Genomic DNA, 23,149 nt, shown 5'->3' with positions numbered 1-23,149 from the left:
GGCTGTAATGTATAAGCATTCCAATATTCCTTCCAATTTTATGTAACTTTAAAATCCCCCCATGACAAAGAATTTTTAAAATTATGTTATAGAAAAACATTAACAACATGCAAAAAGGGTGATTGTTAAGTTTAAAACACAGGTTGCAGGGGCACCTGGCTGGCTCAGTCAGTAGGGTATGTGACTCTTGATCTTGATGCCATTATTCTGAGCCCCATATTGGGTATAGAGTTGACTTTAAAAACCAATAAATAGATAGTGGGTGATAGGCATTGAGGAGGGCACCTGTTGGGATGAGCACTAGGTGTTGTATGGAAACCAATTTGACCATAAATTATATTTAATATAAAAAATAATAATAAAATAAATAAATAGAAACAAACAAATAAATAAAAGCAGCAAACAAGTGAAAACACATTTTTAAAAAAACAGCTTGCAGATAATATAGACAACATGATCTTAATTTTTAAAGCTATCCACTTAGCTATGCACAGAAAAGAACTACTAAGCCATATACCGAAAGGAGCCCTGGAGCCCCAAAGGTAATCCTGGTGGGGAGTCTTAAGAAAAATCAAATATATGCACTGCCTTCGTGAAGTTTAGTATCTAGTAGTGGATATAATCCAGGTCAGAAAGTTCTGAGTGTGAGGTCAGTTCTGAAAGGGTTTACAAGTGGAATGGATAACTTCTTTCTGAGAGAAATCAGAGGAAATTTGGTGGAAAAGGTGGCATTTGAATGTTTACTGTTAAGGTAGTAGATACAGAAAAGGAATACAGTAAAACCTTGGGTTGCGAGCATAATTCGTTCCGGAAACATGCTTGTAATCCAAAGCACTCGTATATCAAAGCAAATTTCAAGAACCATTGGCTCAGTTGTGGTCATGTGACATTCGGCATCTCCTACCACTCGTACTACAAGACACTGATCGTTTACCAAGTTATAAAATTTATTTGAAATGTTTGCTTGTCTTGTGGAACACTTGCAGCACAAGTTACTGATGCTCCAAGGTTTTACAGTATAAGGTACAGCACCCCCTAAAGAGCATCCATGGGGAGAAGGAAGCTGTTCTCTGAGGCAGGAGTAAAGCATCGGTCATCAGAATTGCAGCACATGGTGGGAGGCCCAGCTGAATTATAGCTGGTCTTACTGCTACACTAAAGAGTTTAGTCTTTGGTCTGTAGACTGTGAGGAGTCAGGGAAGGTCATGAATAAGAAATACCCAGACTGAAAATGTGCTGTTCGAAGAGTAATGTCACTGCAGTGTACATAGAGACTAGTCAGGAGAAGGCTGATGGTAGAGATGCAGGAGGCAAGTCTCGTCATGGATGCTGCCCAGGGCACAGTCACCTCAGTGGTTGTAGGGAGGAAAGGAGCAAAAGGCCTCACGCAATGGATAGCAAGGAAAGATGGTTAAGATTGGGGTGAAATAAAATGTGTTTTGAGAATTTCAAGGCACCCCCTTGAGACAACTGGAGAACAGCCGAGGCATGTAAAAAGCAGAAAGCAAATCATCTTTCTCTAGAGGGAAATAAACTTCCAACCAGAATGAAAGAAATTACAAGCGGAATTCATCCAACATTTTCTATTTAAGTCCTCCCTCTCTCTCCTCTAGGAACCTTATATTTATATGAGCAGAATAACATTTCATTCAAAAAATATCACCCAGATTTTCTTGGAATTCTCAGCACACTGCTAGTTCAGGCCCTGTTCTCAGACAGCTACTTCCCCCACAGATATGGTAGAACCAATTTGACATAAAAGCAACTTTCAGACACAAATTATCCCAAATTCTCTCAGAAACACAGACTCAGAGACTGGTTGTGCTCAGCTGGGCATGGCGGCCATGATTCAATCACAGTAGCTCAAAACTGGGTGGACTGGAGAACTGTACCCCTGAAGAAAGGAACGGTGTAGGACAACAAGGACATGAAGACTAATACCAAGGCAGAAACACAGGAAGACTCAAAATTACAAGGTTTCAAAGAGCCTTACAGGTAAGGCAGTGGGAAATGTGATATTTTCATGAAGGAAAAATGTTAGGTGTTCTTTCATCAACAAAATATTCCATGACTTCCTAAGTGGACAATTAGGCAAACAGCAAACCATGACTTATGTTAGCTTTTTTACTAAGATTCAGAACACTGAAAATGATTACGCATATTTCTCTGATGTTCTGATAACTCCCACTACACCCTGTTCTATTATGAGGCAATGTCATGGCAAAGAAAACACCTGTTTAATATCTCTAAAAAACAGCAAATATATCTAATTAAAAAACTACTCTGCTGTTATTGTTTTCGAGACACTGTTATCTTATCAATTCTTTCAACTTTGCTAAACACTCATTTAAGACCAAATTTAACTAAGTGCTCTGGGATAAGGAATTAATAATGTTTCAAGATTTCCTTAATCCCCATGAGACCTCTGACCAGGTTTTAAATACTGGACTAGTATTGTATCATTTCAGGTGGCCACTCCCCTCCCAAATACACAAACTTTGAAAAGGCACACGCAAGGGGTGCCTGGATGTCTCAGTTGGTGGAGACACCGACTCCGGTTCAGGTCATGATCTCGCAGTTCATTGGTTCGAGTCCTGCGCCAGGCTCTGTGCTGACAGCTCAGAGCCTAGAGCCTGCTTCAGATTCTGTGTCTCCCTCTCTCTCTACCCCTCCCCTGCTCATACACACACTCTCAATCTCTCAGAAATAAATAAACATTAAAAAATTAAAAAAAGAAAGTAAAGACACAGACATAATAAATGTGGCTTTATTTAAACAATGTTTAATCCACAAAGAAGGGAAAAAGTTAAAAAAAGAAAAAAAAGAAGAAAGTTTTAATGAATAATGCTGATACCTGGTACTGGTTTAGAAATACACCAGGGGCACCTGGCTGGCTCAGTCCTTAGGGCATGTGACTCTTGATCTCAGGATTGTGAGTTTGAGCCCCATATCTGGTGTAGAGATTACTTAAAACTAAAATCTTAAAAAAAAAAAAAAAAAAGTAGTGAATGCTGATACTGGGGCAAAGGTCAACCCAGGCCAGCAGAGAAACATATAAGGTCATGTTGACACATATAAAGGAAAAGGTACTTTTAAAAGATGCAGGACCTTCTGATATCTTTTTCTCAGAGCCATTTTCAATTAGGTGCAATCACTGAGATGAAATGTTGGTAGAATCAAGTTTCCTATAAAATTCTATTTAATCATGGAATAGTATATTTGTGTAGAGCATTACATTACGGTTTTATTTTCAAAAAAAGCATTGCCATAAATACTTTGATTGTTAAAACCAGCATATGAGAAAGGCAAGCAGTTGAAATCATTCCCATTTTTAAATTAATTATGGTTCCAGGACTTACCCAGAGTCACAGAACCAATAAGACATGGACATAGAATGCAGTACTCACTCTACTCCATTCACCAACTCATTCATGTATTCACCTGTTTATGCAACTAACTGCAGTGACAGATTCAAAAATGGGCAAGGCATAACCTCTGGCCTCATGGAGCCCACAGTTTATTAAGCTGGCAGAAAAACATCCCAATGCCATTTATAACACAAGAACAAAAAGTGCAGTGGGAAAGATGCATGTGAGTCTTCCAGATGAGGTCAGTTCTTAAATCTATAGGTCTTAACAGACAAAGAAATAGCTAGGCCTGGAAGGCAGTGAGGGGCAGGGGGAAAGACAAGCAGAGGTCATCTAATTCTGTTCAAATAGAAAACTGAGTGTGAGTCCTGGCAGAAACATAGTGTATGAAGTCAGCAGAGGCCAATCTTGGCCTTGAACGCCTTCCTCTGTGGGCCAAACTAAGGACAGCCAAGGTGCTCAGACTCAGATATATGCTAATCTTCAAAAAGCTTTCTGGCTGATCTCACCTCATATGTAATAAAGCCTACTGGTGGCAAATTTCATTTCTTTTAATACTGTGATGTCTTGAAGGGAGAATGACTCAAGCCATGAGTTTGAATGAGTAGATTGTTTTCTGTAGCCTATGTATGTATACACATATTGCATACACCCACATGGATAGTTTATAACCATAACACTATATATGAGTATCCACATAGATTATGCAAAACATACATAAAATTCTACAAACCTCACATGGAGAGACATCTGAATAATGTGTGTATCTAGACTGACCCCATGGGAGATATTCAGATGGAGACGGGTTACAGAGAGAGGGTACTATGCAGGACAACCATCTGTCCTAGATGATTCAGTCATTTGCCAGCAGAGGAAGAATTGAAGGGGGGGGGGTTACAAAATGAATTCTAAAGGTATCTTAATGCTCCACGGTTTTATGTATTATGAGTTTACCTGCATGAAGCAGTTTCTTTATTCTCGATAAATAAAATTCCATGACTCCGGTGAAATAATTCCTCTCTGCCATTTTTTTGTGCTCAGGCAGAAAGTGTATTATTGATTTCTGATTCAGCCACAGACAATGTGACTTAGAGAAAGGAGCACTGAATGAGAAGTCAGGAAACCTAGATTCTCTCCCCAAACCACCGTTTTCCCCTCCCTCACCCCCACCCCAGCAGAGAGGGGGCTGTGTGACCTTGGGCAATGACTACAGTCTCTGGGCTTCAGCTTGGTATTAAATGAAAGGAGTGGGTAGGTGTTCTCTAATTCTCTTCCAGCTCTTAATCTATGAAACCATCCCCCTCCCCTAACACTTAGTTTATCTCCAGAGCTCTAAAAATCAAGACTAATAAAAGTGGATTCAGATCATCTCTTTTTCAGCCAAAGAAGATCCTGTTTTATCTTATTTTTTAAAACCATCCAAATCTTGCATAATTCAAATGATCAGTGCTGTCACTGGTTGCTCTGGTTTAAATTATGCATTGTTGCTATTTGGGGAGAATGTAGACTAGGTCCAGTCTGGGATCACTGGCTGAGAACAATAAGCCCCCAAAGTGAGAAGGATAAAGGCCTCTCCAGACAGGATCTGCTTTTAATGCACGGAGCTCAGGGTTTACAAAAAGAGCATTGATTGTGTACATTAAAGAGCCACCGAAACAGCAAGGGATTGGTAAGGCTGCAGCAAATTCTCCTAGATGCCACTGACCTTGGCTGCATTTCAGGGGTCAGGCATTCCCCATAAGGTTCTCAGCAGGCTGGCTTTCCTGAGGGGTTAGGAACAAATGAGACCTCTCATCCAGATAAACCCACCTCTCCTAATTTGAGAAGACAGAAATTATCTGCCCTCTGATTTGTGGAGATCACCTGTGTAGCCTTTGAACTCAACAGCCAGCCTACACACCTCACCCCCTACAAGGCGGGTCCTACACCCCAGCCCTCCCGGGTGCAATTGTCTCCACATCAGCATGTAAGTCCTCTAGCCAGCAGTACCCATCTCTAGAGCTGGCCTTAGCCCTCCCTCATTCCACACCTCCTACAGGCAGAAATACAGGGGCAAAGCACTAAGCCCAGGCCACAAAGAGCAATTTCAGGGAATCCTGCAAAGATATCTTTTCAAAATACAGATCTCTGGAGCACAGGCCTCCCATGTGTGAATCACACTCCAGGCAGGCCGGTGAGCCCTCGTGGTTCCTTACAAGCCTGCAGGCTCTGTGTGCTCGTATCTCAAAAAACCTTCCCCAGAAAAAGCCCACAAGGGACACCTCTGACCAAGCCCAACTTAAAAATCGCATCAGAGCCCTTTCCATTAGAGGAGCAGTGTTGAGATTCTAGCTCAGGAAAACCACAAGCCTTGCCCATTGTTCAGATTCCTTCCCCATACCCCCCACCCCACCCCCTACTGGGCTTTTGCCACTTTCCCCTACCCGGTAGTCTGGGCCATCCATCCACCTGATTAACCCGCTGGCAGTAACTCCCAGTGCAGAAAGTAGGGCAAATGAACATGCACAGTCTGTAAAGCAGGAAATCACAGACTTAGCCAAAGCACCCACCCGGTTACCAACCCCCACCCCCAGCTGCCCAGGGGGCAGCGGTTTCTGAATGTGGCATTTCTGTGCCAGGAAATAGACAGCTTACTGTAATATCACATGAATGAGCTTTTGCTGCCCAACTATCAAAAAAGCTATTTGAAATGGCATCTCTGTTCCTTCTCAACCCCTGGACGGCCTTGCAGAAACCCTCACCTCTTGGAAGAATTAAGAAAGGGAAGGGAAGTTAAAAAGAGGAGGATTCATGAGACTAAATAAAAAGTACCACTTTGACAGTAAAGGTAGCTCTTTAAAATAACTGTAGAGAAGGAGGTACTGTCAGGAGAAGTAATGAAGATTCAGGTCTATAATCCCAAGATTTAGCATCAGTCTAACAATGTATGCCTCAGGAGGGCGTGTGAACTTCCAAGCGTCACCCATCCTGTGTGTCTGTGTTGAGACCCACCATCAATTCTATCTCACCATCCTCCATGCTTCAAGTATACATGCTGTGGCTTTTTTTTTTTTATTCTTGGTTCAGGAGAGGAAGAAGCCATCCTTAATTGGTGTCCAATCCTCATCCCCCTCTGCTGCCGCCACCCACACCCCTCACCTCCTTTTCCGCAGGCAGCATCTAATTAAAATGGCAAGAAAGCTCTGCCCCCTTCCCCGATAGAGTGTGTTGGGATTCAGAGGTGGGGGTGGGGAGGCGTCGAGGCTACACTGGGATTCCTGGTATTCTGATCTCAAAACAACAGCAAAATGGATTCTATAGCAGTAATGTCTTAGTCAATACAATGAAAAGGCGTCTGAGGCGATTCACGCGAAGGTAAACGCAAACCAGTGGGCCTGGAGGGACGTAGATGCTCTCTACAAAGGACTGGCCGCGCGGGCGCGCGAACACACACACACACACACACACACACACATCCACACACACACACACACACACACACACACACACACACACACACACTCACGGGAGTTCCGGTCTGACTGGGGGAAAGCAGAGAACACATCCTTCCACCTGCTTAAGTTCAACCATAAAACTGAAATGTCAGAGCCACAAAGTCAGAAAGCACAGGCAGGTCTAAGTTAAACCATAAATAAAGGTGACTGGCAGACTGGCATTGAAGAGAGCGCGGAGAGGGAGTCGGGGCTCAGAAGGCGGAAAGGGGCTAGAGGAGGCAGTTGCCATCTACAAGACCAGCACAGCAATAGCTGTCCCCGTGGAGCGGCAGGTTCGGCTTCGTGGGGACAGTCAGGCTCACAATGTCATCTTGCAGGTAGCTGGGAAAAGTGAGTGGCCAGTGCTTCTATTCACGCTGCTGTTACTCTCTTTGCAGAAAGGGGCAGTGGGGTCTCGCGCCTTGGCACCAGATGACCGTCTGGGGCTTGTGTGCACACACCACGCGCGCGCGCACACACACACATACACACACACACACACACACACGAGCCTTTCATTTTAAGGCTCTTACGCTGGTCTAAGATGAAACTGGCATTAGCTCCACTGGTTCTCTGGGGAGCTTCGGCCACAACCAAAGGAGGACACGTAGTGCACAGCTTTGAGAGGAGACTTAGCCAAGAGCACCTCGGCGGACCCCGAATCAAAACCAGAAGCCAGGTTCTCTCCGCGTCGCATTCTCCCTCTGCCCAGTAGCCCCCGCCCGGGTTCACGCACCGAGCCCGTTCACCCCGAAACAAACCGCTGGGAAGAAATCAGAAAACATGTTCTACTCACCCTCAGAGCCGAGAGATCGATTTCATCCAGGCTACGAGCCGGGGAGTCGCTCGCCATGTCTACTTCTTCGCGGGAGAAATGGTCCAAAACCACCCTGAAGCTTCTCCCTTGGAAATTCCACCTTGGTCTATTTTACTCGCGTCCTCATGCGGGTGTCGCGCCAGAGGCCCCGGGCCCAGCCTCCCCAGCCCACCCCGGCCCCGCAGCACCCGATCCCGATCCCCCGAGCGTCGGTCCTCCGGGTCAGGGAGCCCAACCTGCGCTGATCTCCAAGCCCGGAGCCGCGGTGCGTGTGGGCTGCGCGCCCTGCTCAGCTAAGGGCGCTGGGGCTGCGTGGGTGTATTTAAATGGGACATGCTTCTTTGCTTGTGCGTGGATGGCGGCTGCATTGGCTGTTATAATGAGACACATCAACTCCTCCACTCTGCTGGGGGGTGGGGGTGGAGAACCACACAGAACTGTCTATCACCGCTTCCTGGGAGGAGTAAAGGGGGGGGGGGTGGAAGGCGGAGGAGGCGTGGTCTCCGACTGGGGAGAGGCCGCGCTTCCTGACCCGGTCCCTCTGCACCAGCGTGGTTGGGGGAAGGGCGCGCACCCTTTCCGCCCAAGCTTTTGCAGGCTAATCTGGATGGATCTGAAAAGCTGTTCCTGGACCCTGCCGTGTTTATCGTAGGGGCAAAGGGGCTTTATTTTGTGTGTCCAATTCGTGCACTGCAGCACAATGGCCCTCAATCGCATTGGGGGGGGTTTCGGTTCGGTTCAAATGCTCTAGCGCTGAAAAAATCCAGAAGGAAAAAAAAAAAAAAAAAAGAGTGACGGCCTCCCTCCTCCATTAATTATTTGTGGGGCTGGAGTAACGCGGGCTGGTGCAACCGGTGCATATAAGGACTTGTGTGCAGGGAAGGGGATCCGCCTCCAGGCGCGGAACGAATGGGGGAGAAGCGCACTCGTACCCTGCGCTCCAGCGATTTGCAATGGGGGCGGGTGGGTCAGCCAGCGACCCCCGGGATCCCGGAAGGCGGGTCTGGAGGGCCGGTCACTCGCGGGTCAAGGGCTAGGAAGGTTTACCAGAAGCGGGAAAACGGACATCTGAGTTCCTTGTTGGCATCGCCACACCCAGGACTTGCCCGTACCGCAATTCCCCACGGAAACGACCGAATTGAAACGAGAAGCTTTTTCTCTGGGTGCAAGAGCTGAATGCTTCAGGTAACTCCAAAGGGAACACGGGGTAAGGCAGCACTCGCCGCCTCAGGACGCTGCATTTCCCTTTCAGGCAGCGTTTTCGTGGCTGACCTACTCAGACTGATGGAGAAAGTTTAGCTGGTGGGTGAGATGTAACATACAAAATGCACCGGGTGAGAGCGATTTCGCTCCACCCGCTTTCTCATTTCAAGGCTGAACGTTTACAGTGGTAAACATGATATTCCGTAATCAAAAGTATGAAGTCACTTCCCCCAGCCCCCCTACCCGCCCCCCCCTTCCCCTCCAGCTTTGGCCACGCGAAATACATGGGAAGAAAAGCTAAATTTGAACTTTCCCCCCAAATACAGCAGTATCTGCACGTCTGTTAAAATGGGAGTTTACATCTAGCCAAGTGCAGTGAGGGCTTCTTAATCCTGTGGTGTGAATGTCAGTTTCAGAAAAAGACTTTTGAATGAATGAACGGAAGCCAATGCAGTTAGTTCATCAGGACTGCAGACACTGGAAGACTTAGAAACAGCATTTGGTTTGCGCCCTGCTTTTTGTTGTTGTTAACATTATTGTACTTATCTGTATGCACTGGGGATCATGAAACTGAAGAATTGTTCTAACATCTCAATGGCCACACAGTTACTTAGGAGATTTGCCCTTAAAATGTCAAACGTTTAATCATGTTATATTCAGAACGCTCGATTTGACCTATCATTTTCTAATAAGATCGTCCAGCTTAAGACAGTAAATAAGGTGCAGCAAGCCACCAAGGCATGTAGAAATGACATAAAAAACCTACCATTTCCCATCATGGTCCTTATTTTTCCCTTCTCTGTCCCTTTTTTACCCTTAATCTACATGACAAAGTAATGTATTTCTTTCTCATGTTGAAAGAAATCATTAATTTAAGATCAGGTATTTAGATCTGTGAATATAACTATTTTTAAAACTCCAGACATAGGAAAAATGAGATAAAAATTTTTTTTCATGGATAACCTTCATTTTATATATAAAAACCCCAGATTTTTATCTGAAACATCACAGATGGATGAATGGTCTCTTCCACCTTAGTAAGCTGCTCAGGCCATGAGGATGCCATGAAACGCACTAAATTCCACCCTTGGATTTAGAATTGGAAGACTATATGTTCAATCCAGTGATGGGGGAGGGCTTCCTGGATGCTGACTGGTTGAGCTGAGAGTCAGGTGGAGGTGTGGGGGGGGGGGAATGGGGTGGTGATGGATGCAGGAAATACCATAAAAGGAAAGGTTGCAATAGCCAGGCCACCTTCAGCTAGTAAGGGAAGGAGCAAACTCCAGGCTGTTTGTGCTGGAGGCTAGGTAGTAGTGGTGACTGGACTGAGAAGGGAAGCAAAGGTCAGATCAGGTAGCACTCTGCATGTCCCATTAAGGAACTTGGACTTTATCCTTTAGGTCAAGTGTGTATCAAATTTCAGCCATTCCAATACAAACCCCTATTTTTTTGCCGTGTCTGTGAACCCCCCATACTATTTATTATCTGCTTAATATTTTTCTCTAAATCCATACTTTTCTTTTTTTCTTATTTAATTTAAAAGGAAACATAAATGACTACTATAAATGGAAAGCTAGCAATACTTGCTAAAAAAAATAAAAGAAAACCATCAAAATAAATACAATGGAAGATAAATATTACTTAATTCTAGCTATCATTGCCTGCTCCAGGCTTCCAGCCTAGGGCTTGCTCTTCCTTTGTTAAAAAGAGGAGTTAATAAATGCCAGAAAAGGCATTCAAAATTTGACCAAAGTGAGATTTTTCCTCTTCATGTAATCTGAAGGATTGAAAGAACTGATATCATTTATGTTCAATTTGAAAGCCTGTAAAACAATACGATATGCTGTTTATGTCTGTAAATGTATAGCCAACTATAAAAAGCATGGGCATAGGCTGGAAGGACACAGATCAACTTCAGGACAGTGACAAGGGAGAAGTGGAATGGGAAGGTACAAAGGAGGATCCAACAATAAGACCTAATTTATTAAAAAGAAAAAAAGATCTCTAGCAAATATTGCTAAATGTTTGGAATTGTTAGATCTGAATAGTTACTAATTCATATTTATTATATTGTTCTCTGGATCTTTTTGTATATTTGAAATATTTTTATATTTTAAAAATATTTATAAAAAAAGAGAGAATCCCAAAGAGGGTTGTGTTCCCTCTATTAGATTCAATGTTATTTAATGCCATATCCATGCTCCAACTAAAACAAACACTGGAAATCAGTAACACAGCTTGTGGAACTTTTAAAAGCACACTCTGTATATCTTCTGTTACCACAAATCCCTAGATATAACAGAAAATACATTTTTAAAAATTCATTAGAGTTCTAGAAGACAATAAAGACAGTATCAGTGGTCTAGCAATTCAGAGGACTTCCTAGATTATATAAAGCAAATAGGATTTGATTGCCAGTAGATCCGTAAACCAAAACTGTACAGGGTAGGACCAGGGTGAGAGCTGGGAAGGCTTCAAGCTCAGAGGCAGTGGCTACAAGGAACTGGGACTTTCATCACGGTAACTAAACCCATTAATCCATTCTTTCATTCATTCCATACATATATAAATCATTTACTGTGCCAGTCACAATACCAAGTCCTGAAGATTTGCTTTCACAGAGGCAAATAATAAAATTGTAAATAATCCATTACTAACATTATTTTAGATGGTGATAAGTGATATGAAGAAAATCAAGCAAGATCATGAGAATCAGCAGGTACACATGTCCACCCCCAGTGCTGACACATGCTCTCCATAAGTATAGGTGCTTCGGCCAAGGAGACCAGGTATCACCCCAAGGAGCTGCTCACCGATTGCCAGGAGAAAGGAGACCACACACACGCATACACACAGAAGGTGAAGTACCTGCATCCCCCGCGCTGCAAGACATTTGCTGCCCCACTTTCCACCCCAGTCAGCAAAGCAAGCACTCAGAATATAGAACTGATACCACAGATAGGCAAATGAGATTTTCAAACACTAAGATGAGTAGACAGCCCTGAATCACCAATCATTTCTAAAAATCTATTACTTTGAAAGAGAAGAACCAACTCCAATCAACAAACAGATTGAAAACCCAAAGTTACTGTTAAAAATGAGTTTTATAACATATATGTTTTATCCTCAAAAAATAATACAGGATCTTACAGTCATAAAACAACCAAGTTATTATGCAAACAAACCAGTTAGATGAATAATTAGTATATTAATTGAAATTTTTAAAATGAATATATAGATTGAACAATAGAAAGTAATACTATGCTGCAGATACTCCTTTAAGCATTCATGCATTAACATATTTAATCTTTATAATCTTCCAAAGTAGGCAATAATATTAGCATATTCACTTTACATATGAGTAAACTGAAGACTTAAAAGTTTAATTAACATACTCAAGGCAACACAGTAATAAATGACTGAACCAGGATTTGAACTCAAGCTCTTAATCATCATGCTATACTGACTCAAGCTGAACTGAAGAGTGAATTTGTTATCTAGAAGATTGGGCCCAGTTTGATCCCAAATTGCAGAAGAAAGTATGTAGCAACAGAGTAAGAATTTAAGTAATATGGAGCATAAATCCAGAAGTTCCAACCTTCATCTGATAGGAGATCTAGAGAATAGATAGGAGGGAATACTCAGAGAAATAATAGAAAATGGTCCCGTATCTTCAGGCTAAAATCTCCTATAGAGTGCATAAGTTAAAAAATACCACACTTGAACATATCATGATGGAATTTCAGAGCATCAGGGATAGAAAGAAAATTCTAACCAGATCACCTATTTCTCATCAGCAACACCCCTTTCCAGTGCTTTGTCCCTAGGACAAAGCATTCTAACGTATGGGATAACGGGACAAACATATTTTGCAACACTGACTAAAGGGGAGTGAAGAAAAGTCTGGTGTGTCTTATAAAAATGGTTTTCCTGTTTGAAAACTGAAAAAAGAAAAGAAGGGACCAAAGGGAAGAGAAGAGGGCCAGGAAGAGCTTTCTGCCTGTGGCAACCATTCTCCAAGATGGCTTCCAACAAGCCTCACCTCCTGGTATCTCCACCCTTGTGTAGGTCCCTCTAATATAGAATACAGCTGGGTAATAAGAGGCATTTCAGCTTTTACCTTGTTTTCTTGGTTCATATGCTTGAACGCCATGTTTTTCAACCTCAACACTATTGACATTTGAGGTCTGATAACTCTTGTTGTAGGGGGCTACCCTATAGTGTATGATGTTTAGCAGAATTCCTGGTCTCTACCCACTAGCTCTCAGTAACACCTTCCCAGTTGTGACAACCAAAAATATCTCCAGGCATTGTTAGATGTCTCCTGGCAGGCAAGATCACTGCTCTAGGGGGAGTCATTCATCACATCCTGTGGACATTCATGCCCCTTGCCAGACTTGTGGGTGAGCCTTGAAGTGGATGTTCCAGCCCAATCAAGCCTTCAGATGACTGCAATTCCAGCTCTGACTGCAATTTCGTGAAGTTCCTCCCTGAACTAGGACAGTTCAATCCAGCTGTTCCCAAATCCCTGACCCACAGAAACCATGAGAGATCATGAATTTTACTGTTGTTTTAAGCCATTTGATTTGTTATACAGTAAGGGGTAACTAATACATTGTCTTCAGACAGGGTTTGTGTGGACATAATTGCTAGAGCTATAACAGCCATCTCCCTAGCAGGGCAGGATGAACTTGGGAAAGAAAACAAAAGAGGAGTAGCATCTGGATGTTTAATGACATCATTGAGCCACTCAATTAACTAATCCAGGGGCAACCTGTCTGAACTCCTTCTCATGAGACATAGGTTTTTCTCATTTTGTTTAAGCCACCATTAGTTGAGTATTCTGTTATATTTTTTAATGTCTGTTTTATTTTTGAGAGAGAGAGACAGTGTGAGTGGGGGAGAGGCAGGGAGAGAGAAGACACAGAATGCGAAGCAGGCTCCAGGCTCTGAGCTAACAGCAGAGAGCCTGATGCAGGATTCAAACCTACAAACTATGAGATCATGACTTGAGCCAAAGTGGTGCTTAACCGACTGAGCCACCCAGGTGCCCCAAACGTATTCTGTTATTTGTAACCAAATACTTCTTGTTACAGGAAATAAAAATTAAAACTATTCATTGTCTTTATCATTGCTGATTCACAAAGTAAAAATGAAATAATGATAACTTATAACTAAAATGATCTTATCAGGGCACGTGGGTGGCTCAGTCAGTTGAGCACCTGACTCTTGACTTTGGCTCAAGTCATGATCTCAGGGTCCTAGGATCAAGCCCCACTTCAGGCTCCCTGCTAAGTATGGAGCCTGCTTGAGATTCCCTCTCTCCTTTTCCCTCTCCCCCTCACCTGCTCTCTCTCTCTCTCTCTCTCTCTAAAAAAATAATAAAATTAAAATTAAATAAAATAATCTTACAAGTTTAAAAAAAGAGAGAGAGAAAACCAGGCAAAGATATTTTTTTTTATCTTATTTGGAGATATACTTGGATACAATCTCTAAACAGAAAAATGTAAGTCAGTTACGCATGATAAATATAAGGGTCACCACATAGGCAAATATAAATTGGATGTTTAAGTTACAAACTAGTTGAGTGGAAAAATGGAACAAGGATAGTTTGAAGAATTGAATAAAATGAAGAAAGAAAATATAAACCATTGAGATTGACTAATATAAAGGACATATGTTTGGAGTGGTGAGCTGACCCAGTATCCATTCTGCTTTTGTAAACCATGGTAGGTAGACTAATAGCTCCCCAAAGATGTCTATGTTCCAGTGCCCAAAACCTACAAGTATGCTATCTTAGATGGCAAGAGGGACTTTGCAGATGTGATTCAATTAAGGAATTTAAGATGAAAAGAGTATCCTAAATTATCAAGGAGAGACCCATGTAATAACAAGGGTGCTTAAAAGTAATGAAAAGGGAGGCAGAAAAGGAGACCTAGAGAAAGATGTGCCATGGAAGAAAGGCACAGAGAAATGCAACATTACTGCCTTTGAAAATGAAGGCAGGGGCCATAAGCGAAGGAATGCAAACACCTGTAGAAGCTGTCGAGGCAAAATAAAACCCAGATTCTCCCCTCGCACCTCCAGAAAGGGATGCAGCTCTGCTGACATCTTAATTTTAGCCCCACGAGACACATTTTGACTTGCTGATTTCCAGAGTGTAAGATAATAAATTTGTGTTGTTTAAAGCCACTAAGTTTGTGGTCATTCATCACAGCAATGATAGAAAACTACAAGACATACTGTATCCATATTCCCTTTTGAATGGTTGTCTCCCTGTGGTTACAGATTACTGGTGCTATTTCTTAGGTTTTCTGCCCACTGGGAGTCAAAAGGTGAGTGGGTATCTGAAAGCAGAACTGAAGCGGCCCCCTTCATAAAAACCTGGAACTTTAGAAGAATGGCAAGAAGAATGAAAATGGTTAGTCGTCATTCATTCCATTTGTGGTACTCTACCCATAGGGATTTGCCAGAGTCCATTCTTCCTTTCTGTTTCTCAGAAGTCACCTTGCTTCCTGCCCATTTTTAATCTTGGCTCTCTGGGCTAGTTACCTATGGCTGTGCAAAGAACCACTTCAAAACTTAGTGAATAAAACAACAATTAACTCTTAGCTCACAAATCTGTAATCTGGACAGGGTTTGGTGGGGAAGGCTCACGTGCTCCACAGACCATCAGCTACAGCTGGATGGCCAACTTCTGAAATGGCTCACTCACTTACCTAGTAAGTTTGGTGCTGGGCTACCTGCTGAGGGTTCAGCCAAAGCTGATGGCTAGAAACTTTGGTTCCTCTCCAGGTTGGTCTCTCCAAGGGCTGTTGGGACTTCTGGCATGGTGGCTAAATTTCAAGAACAAGTATCCCATAAAAACCAGACAGAAGTTATATCACCTTTTATGACCTAGCCTCAGAAGTCATGTGACTTTAATTCTGCCATTGTCACAAATCTACCTAGATTGAAAAGGGAGATGCCTATTTCCCATCTCTTGATGGGAGGAGTGTCTAAGTCACGTTAAAGAAGAGCATGTGGGATGGAAAAAGTTGTTTCAGTACCTGTAGAAATTAAGACCTACTGCATGCTTCCAACCTTTCTATCAGTTTTCTGTCCTCAATAGCTCTGCCACTTGTTCATGTTGACCAGAGTTGGTTTCTGCTGTTGATTGCAACCAAAGAATAATGGAGCAGATATAAGCACAAACGAAATATCAGAATAAGACGTATTTAAGTTTCCTTATTGAAAGACAGAATCTCTCAGAGTAGGTGAAAGCAAAGCAAAAGAAGCACAGTAAACTAAGGATATACACGCTTTCCAAATCTGCCATGGGAAATTAACAAAATTTGACCAGGCCACACAGGAAAGGTTGATACTTTCCAAAAGGCAGCAATCATAGATACCACATTCTCAGACAGTGTTACTAGGAGATTTCAATATTCATGTCACAGATTTATCTAAATAAGTGATTCATAATTCTTGGAATTTCTTCACTAGAATGACCATTGTCTCTCACAGAACTTAAATTTGCTCCCAGGAACCCGAACCGAAATTTATCATCATCTTAAACAGCTCTGCCTTAGAAAATGAAACTCCATTTCCCATTGTCCAATTACAAACCCTCTCTTTCTAGCTTTGTAGTAACCTTCACTAACATTACCACTGTTTTCAGCCACACAGGCTCCATCTCTGTCCATCGGTAGCATTCTTCATTCTTCTGCAATTGGTTGTAATTCCTCTTACCCTTTCTTCCTTCCCTTTGTGTCCTGGACCTCACAGTATTTAGGAGCCTGAAATGTAATTTGCTGTATTCTGTACAGTATGATCTAAAATGAAGACCATGGTCCCTGGAGTTGATCTGCTTGAGATCAAATCCCAAAATAGAAAAATAAAAATAATATAGCTGTTTTACAATTCTCATTTTTTTTTCAGGCAGATAGATAAGGTAGATTTTTTTTAACCTTGGTCACCATTGAAATAATAATGCCAGGTGACTACATCACTTTTGTATTAAATGGGTACAGAACAATTTTCATAATTATCTAGTACCATTTAAGTCCAAAGACAAACACAATACTTTATCTAAAATATCAGTATTACACTTTCTCCAAATACAGAAAACTATTTTTACTAAAAATTTGGCAAGCCCTTTCAAAACAGCATTTTCTGTTTTCATTCTTTGGGAAATTCTTAACAACAAATATGTATAGAAATTTTAATATGCAGCTGTAATCCTTCAATATTTATTATAAAAGTTTACTTGTTATTACACTGTATGTTAACTAACTGGAATTTAATAACAACTTGAAAAAGAAATAAAATAAAATTTTAATTACTTATCATTTTTTTAGAAGTTGCTTGATCTCCTTAAATCTTAAAACAGTTTTAATTTTACCTATATTCTAGCCCAGTAATGGAGTTTTCAGCTTGGTTTTCTCTCAATATTTTTAGGACCTAACCTAGTGTCTTGCAACAGTAAGCATTCCTTACATTTCTGGTCAATGACCAAACATACTTGAATAGAAATGATGAAGGGACATGTATTCTGACCACCAGTCCTGTCCAGAATGTGTCAAAAGCCTGTGGTGCTTTGCTTCCTCGTGGCTATCTCCACTAGTTTCCACTTGTTCTGTGTAACTTTTCTACAGGACTGTATCTTTTTTTTTTTTTAATACTTTTTAAATTCTCAAAGGTTTGTTTGTTTGTTTGTTTGTTTGTTTAGAGGCAGGGAGGGGCAGAGAGAGAGGGAGAGAGAGAATGTCAGGTAGGCTCTGCACTGTCAGCACAGAGTCTGATGCAGGGCTCAAGCTCCCAAACCGTGACCTGAGCTGAAACCAAGAGTCAGTTGCTTAACCCACTGAGCCACCCAGGAACCCCAGGATTGTATCTTTTTAAATGTTAGACTCTAAGCTCCTCATGCCCCAACATACACAAAATAATTTTCAGTTTTTCATTCATGTCCATATATTTTCACGGCACAATCCCATAGGTTAGCCCAGAGCTGGGAGAGGGGAGGAGTAGCCAGATGGATCTTAACATGAAGTCATAGGGTAGATAAAAGCTTTTATCATACTTTTAAAGCTGGAAGGAACATTAGATATAACCAGGTCCCACCCTCTCATTTTATAGATAAGGAAACCAAGGTTCAGAGACTCTGTGACTTGCTCAATGTCAAAGAGTTAACACACAAAAGGGCTCTGGGACTGAAAGCTTTATGTAAAAAAAAAAAAAAAAAAAAAAAAGTCGGGGGAGAGCAAAAGAAGAAAGGCTGTGTTTTTATTGTTATTGTTCCCCCCCCATTCCTGATTCTCTATTCCTTCTACTATACCATATTGCAACCCAGACATTTAAAGTACTATCCACTTGTGTTGTGCTTTTTATCTTAAGGAAACTGTAAAGAATATAACTGATCGTATTTCCCTTAATGTGTGGGCTGCCTGAGAGCTCCAAGCTAAATGAGTAGGTTTGCCATGCCTGGTGCTGGCTCTAGCGTGGGAGGAGGAGCCACAAATGGAGCCAAGAAGCTTGTCTGAGTGGAATCTTTAAGCCACAGAACCCAGGCAACAAAATGAGGAATAGGTATTTATTTTGATCACTTGGCCACAAAAGGTAGAGGCCAAACATTTCTAGAGATTTAACACCCTCTGGTCATGCAATTACATGGACGACTTGTAAAGACTACACTGGAAAATGTGTTCTCTCTCTTATAACATTTAAAACATTGTATTGTAGCTGTTGATTTTCTTTTCCACCATGAAACTGTTGAATACAAAGAATTTTTTAAAAATGTTTTAATGTTTATTTATTTTTGAGAGAGAGAGACAGCAACAGAGTGTGAATGGGGGAGGGACAGAGAGAGAAAAACATAGAGTCTGAAGCAGGCTCCAGACTCTGAGCTGTCAGCACAGAGCCTAATGAAGGGCTTGAACTCATGAACTGAAAGATCATGACCTGAGCCGAATTCAGATGTTTAACCGACTGAGCCACCCAGGCACCCCAGGAATTTTCTTATTCAGCTCTATTTCTGTAGTGCCTCGCATAATGCCAGCAATAAAGTGGTGGTTATAAAGCTAATCAATAAATCAGTGTAGTGAAGAAATTGGTAAAGATGGACAGAACTAGCCACCTTGAAGCCAGAAAATTTGGGAAAGTCTTTTAAACCCTTTAAGTGTCATCATTTTTATACTTTTTATGATTTTGCATGAATAGTTGATTTTGAGAACAAAGCAAGTGACCAACAGCTACGACTGTGTCAAAAGCTGATAACAAAAATTAGTTGTGGATATACTCTTTCCATCCATTCACAAAGAATACAAATTCATTCACTCATTAGTGTATCCATTCATCAGAAACATGTATTAAAAACAGGGATCATCAAGATGGTCTCTGTCTTTGTAATTTATTTAGTCAGTGTTTCTAAAAGCATGGTCCATGAAGCACTTCTATCAAACAGGGAGACAGGGCTTAATTAACATGTAGATTCCCAGAATCTTGGGGGAGCAGTGTCCAGGAATTTTGACCTTGAAACTAGTACCTGCCCAGGTGATTTTTTTTCACCCATTCCCAAATATTTATTGAGCATCTTTGATAAGCAAGGACCTTACTTGGCTAGACCAAAGGAATAATGCGAGTAAATTATGCTCTGCAAATATTTTGGTCTGTTTGGGATGCTATAACAAAATGCCATACACTGGGTAGCTTATAAACAACAGAAATTTATTTCTCATCATCCTAGAGGCTGGGAAGTCCAAGATCAAGGTACTGGTTGATGCAGCATCTGGTGAGAGTCGGCTTCCCCATAGACAGCTGTCTTTTCACTATGTCCTCAAAAGGTAGAAGGGGCAAACCATCTCTCTGGGGTCTCTTATAAGAGGATGAATCTTAGTCAGGAGAGCCCCACCCTCATGACCTAATCACCTCCCAAAAGAGCCAACCTCCAAATACCATCATCTTGTGGGTTGGGATTTTAACATATAATTTGGAGTTGGGGGGATAACACAAACGTTCAATCCATATTAATAAGAGACAAAATCCAATTTAATAAATGTAATGAAATTTATTAGGTTAATGCATAGGTATAAGAAGAGCTGAGAGGGGTGGGGTGGCAGGAATTTAGGGTCAGGGTCCAGATTACGAAGAAAAAAAAAAGTATCCTAAAGCTGGTTAGATAGATACTCTAGACATTATACATGCTGTAGGTGATCTCTCAGTGAAGGAGGCCCCAAAAATTTGCTTTAAATTCTGTGTCTTCTAGTATATATATTCCCTGCTTCTACAGTCATATGCATAACACCATAGTTAATTTTATCAGTCTCCCCTCTCTATGCTTTTTTTTCTTGCTAAAATATTTTTAAACATATGTTTAAAATCATGTTATTTCATGTCTAAATATTTCAGTATGTAGCTAATAAGGGGGGAGGGTAAGTGTGGATTGGGCTCATTGACTTGTTTCCAAAGAATAGTGTATGGAAAAAGGGGTGAAAGTAACTCTACAGTGGAAAAATCTAGCAAACAGCAAACACTACCTTGGCCAAGTAATTAAGGTTAACATCATCAATGATAAGTCATATTGATAGAATATACCCTTGATAGTATATAGAAAGGCACTAGTAAGATTTAAAATATATATATATATTCATATATAAATATATATATAAATATTTATATTCATATTTATATTATATATATATAAATATTTATATTCATATATAAAACTATATATGAATATATATAATATATATATGATATATATATAATATATATATGATATATATATATTATATATCATATATATATAGTTTAGCTAATAGTAATGTGTCAGTATTGGTTCCTTTGCAGCGACAAGTATATCAGAGTAATGTAAAATGTCACATTAGGGGAAACTGGGTCTGGGGTATATAGGAATTCTGTACTGCCTTTGCAATATTTTGGTAAATCTAAAATTATTCTAATTTTTTTAAGTTTATTATTTAAAAAGAGGAGAGTATAGCAAATTGGATAGGCTGGAAGAAGTAGATAAATTCCTAGAAACATACTAAGGCTGAATCATGAAGAAATAGAAAATTTGAACATCCTAACAAGTGCCCTCCTCAGTGCCCATCACCCATTTTCCCTGTCCCCTTCTGCCCCGCCCCCTTCCACCCTTAGTTTGTTCTCTGTATTTAAAAGTCTCTTATGGTTTGCCTCCCTCTCTGTTAGTAACTATATATATATTGTTTGTAACTATATATATATATATATATATATATATATATATATAGTTACAATATATATGTAACTATATGTAAGTATACATATTTACATATAGTTATGTAAATATATATATAGTTACAATGTATATAAAAAAATATATATATATATACATACACACACACACACACACTCACACACACACACACGTATAATATCTGTCTTTATCTAATTTCACTTAGCATAATACCCTCCAGTTCCATCCACATTGTTGCAAATGGCAAGATTTCATTCTTTCTTGTTGCCAAGTAGTATTCCATTGTATATATAAACCATATCTTCTTTATCCATTCATCAGTTGATCGACATTTGGGCTCTTTCCATAATTTGGCCATTGTTGATAGCACTGCTATAAACATTGGGATATGTGTAACCCTATGAATCAGCACTCCTGTATCCTTTGGATAAATTCCTTGTAGTACTATTGTGGGGTCATAGGGTAATTCAATCTTTAATTTTTTGAAGAACTTCCACACTGATTTCCAGAGTGACTATACCAGTTTGCATTCCCACCAACAATGCAAAAGGGTTCCCCTTTCTCCACATCCTCACCAACATTTGTTGTTTCCTGAGTTGTTAATTTTAGCCACTCTGACCAGTGTGAGGTGGTATCTCAATGTGGTTTTTCATTTGTGTTTCCTGATGATGAGTGATGTTGAGCATCTTTTCATGTGTCTGTTGGCCATCTGCATGTCTTCTTGGAAAAGTGTCTATTCATGTCTTCTGCCATTTCTTCACTGGATTCTTTGTTTTTTGGGTGTTGACTTTGGTAAGTTCTTTACAGATTTTGGATACTAACCCTTTATCTGATATGTCATTAGGAAATTCCTTCTCCCATTCTGTTGGTTGCCTTTTAGTTTTGTTGATTGTTTCATTTGCTGTACAGAAGCTTTTTATCTTGATGAGATCCCAATAGTTCTTTTTTGCTTTTAATTCCCTTGCCTTTGGAGACATGTCAAGTAAAAAGTTGCTGTGGCTATGGTCAAAGAGGTTGTTGCCTGTTTTCTCTTCTAGGGTTTTGATGGTTTCCTGTCTCACATTTAGGTCTTTAATCCATTTTGAATTTATTTTTGTTCACGGTGTAAGAAAGTGGTCCAGTTTCATTCTTCTGCATGTTGCTCTCCAGTTCTCCCAGCACCATGAGCACTGGGTGTTTCATGTAAGTGATGAATCATGGGAATCTACTCCCAAAGCCAAGAGCACACAAATACACTGTATGTTAGCTACCTTTACAATAAATTATAAAAAAAAAAAAGAAAAAAGAAAATTTGAACAGACCAGTAATGAGTAAGAGGATTGAATCATAATACAAGAACCTCCCAACAAAGAAAAGCTGAGGACCAGATGGTTTTACTGGTGAATTCTACCAAACATTTTAAAAGAAATAATGCCAATCCCTCTCAAATCCTTTCAAAAAGATTAAAGTGGAATGGACATTCCTAAACTCATTTTATGAAACCAGCATTACCCTAATACTAAAGCCACATAAGGACACTACAAAACACACACACACACACACACACACACACACACACACACACACAACTACAGGCCAATATCCCTGATAAATGTAGATGCAAAAATTCTCAACAAAACACTAGCAAACCAAATTCCACAGCCCATTAAAAGTATACATCATGATCAAGTGGGATTTATCCCTGGGATGCCAGGATGGTCCAACATGCTCAGATCAATAAATGTGACACTTTACATTTGAAAACTGCAGGATAAAAATCATATAATCATCTCAATAGATGTAGAACAAGCATTTAACAAAATAAAACATTCTTTAATGATTAAAAACTCTCAACAAATTGGGTATAAAAGGAATGTACCTCAACATAATAAAGGCCATGTATACAAACCCACATCTAATATCATACTCAGTGATGGAACATTGAAATTTTTTCTATAAGATCAGGAACGTGTCAAGGGTGCGCATTCTTACCACTCCTATTCAACATGGTACAGAGCAATTAGGCAAGAAAAAGTAAGAAAAGGTATCTAAATTGGATTGGAAGAAGTAAAATTGTCTCTGTTTAGAGATGATA

The 23,149-nt window shown here is 40.7% G+C and overlaps 1 protein-coding gene across 7 annotated transcripts in view; it reads right to left on the bottom strand.

Annotated features, from left to right (window-relative positions):
• TNIK (TRAF2 and NCK interacting kinase) overlaps positions 1–23,149 on the bottom strand; it is a 440,791-nt gene that overhangs the window by 381,799 nt on the left and 35,843 nt on the right. For 3 of the 7 annotated variants that reach the window (XM_042998970.1, XM_042998971.1, XM_042998972.1), the window contains exon 1: positions 7,638–8,066. The exons of 2 other annotated variants lie outside the window; for them this stretch is intronic. In XM_042998970.1, coding sequence (XP_042854904.1) covers positions 7,638–7,694 — 57 coding nt within the window. In that variant the 5' untranslated portion in view covers positions 7,695–8,066. Of the gene's footprint in view, positions 1–7,637; positions 8,068–15,580; positions 15,648–23,149 lie in introns of those variants that run through there. 2 more of the 7 variants (XM_042998974.1, XM_042998969.1) reach the window with 2 other exon arrangements.

This window comes from Panthera tigris, chromosome C2 (genome assembly GCF_018350195.1).
Source record: "Panthera tigris isolate Pti1 chromosome C2, P.tigris_Pti1_mat1.1, whole genome shotgun sequence".
Lineage (NCBI taxonomy): Eukaryota > Metazoa > Chordata > Mammalia > Carnivora > Felidae > Panthera > Panthera tigris.
Note: the sequence above shows the minus strand (reverse complement) of the source record. Positions and strands in the feature narration are given on the sequence as shown.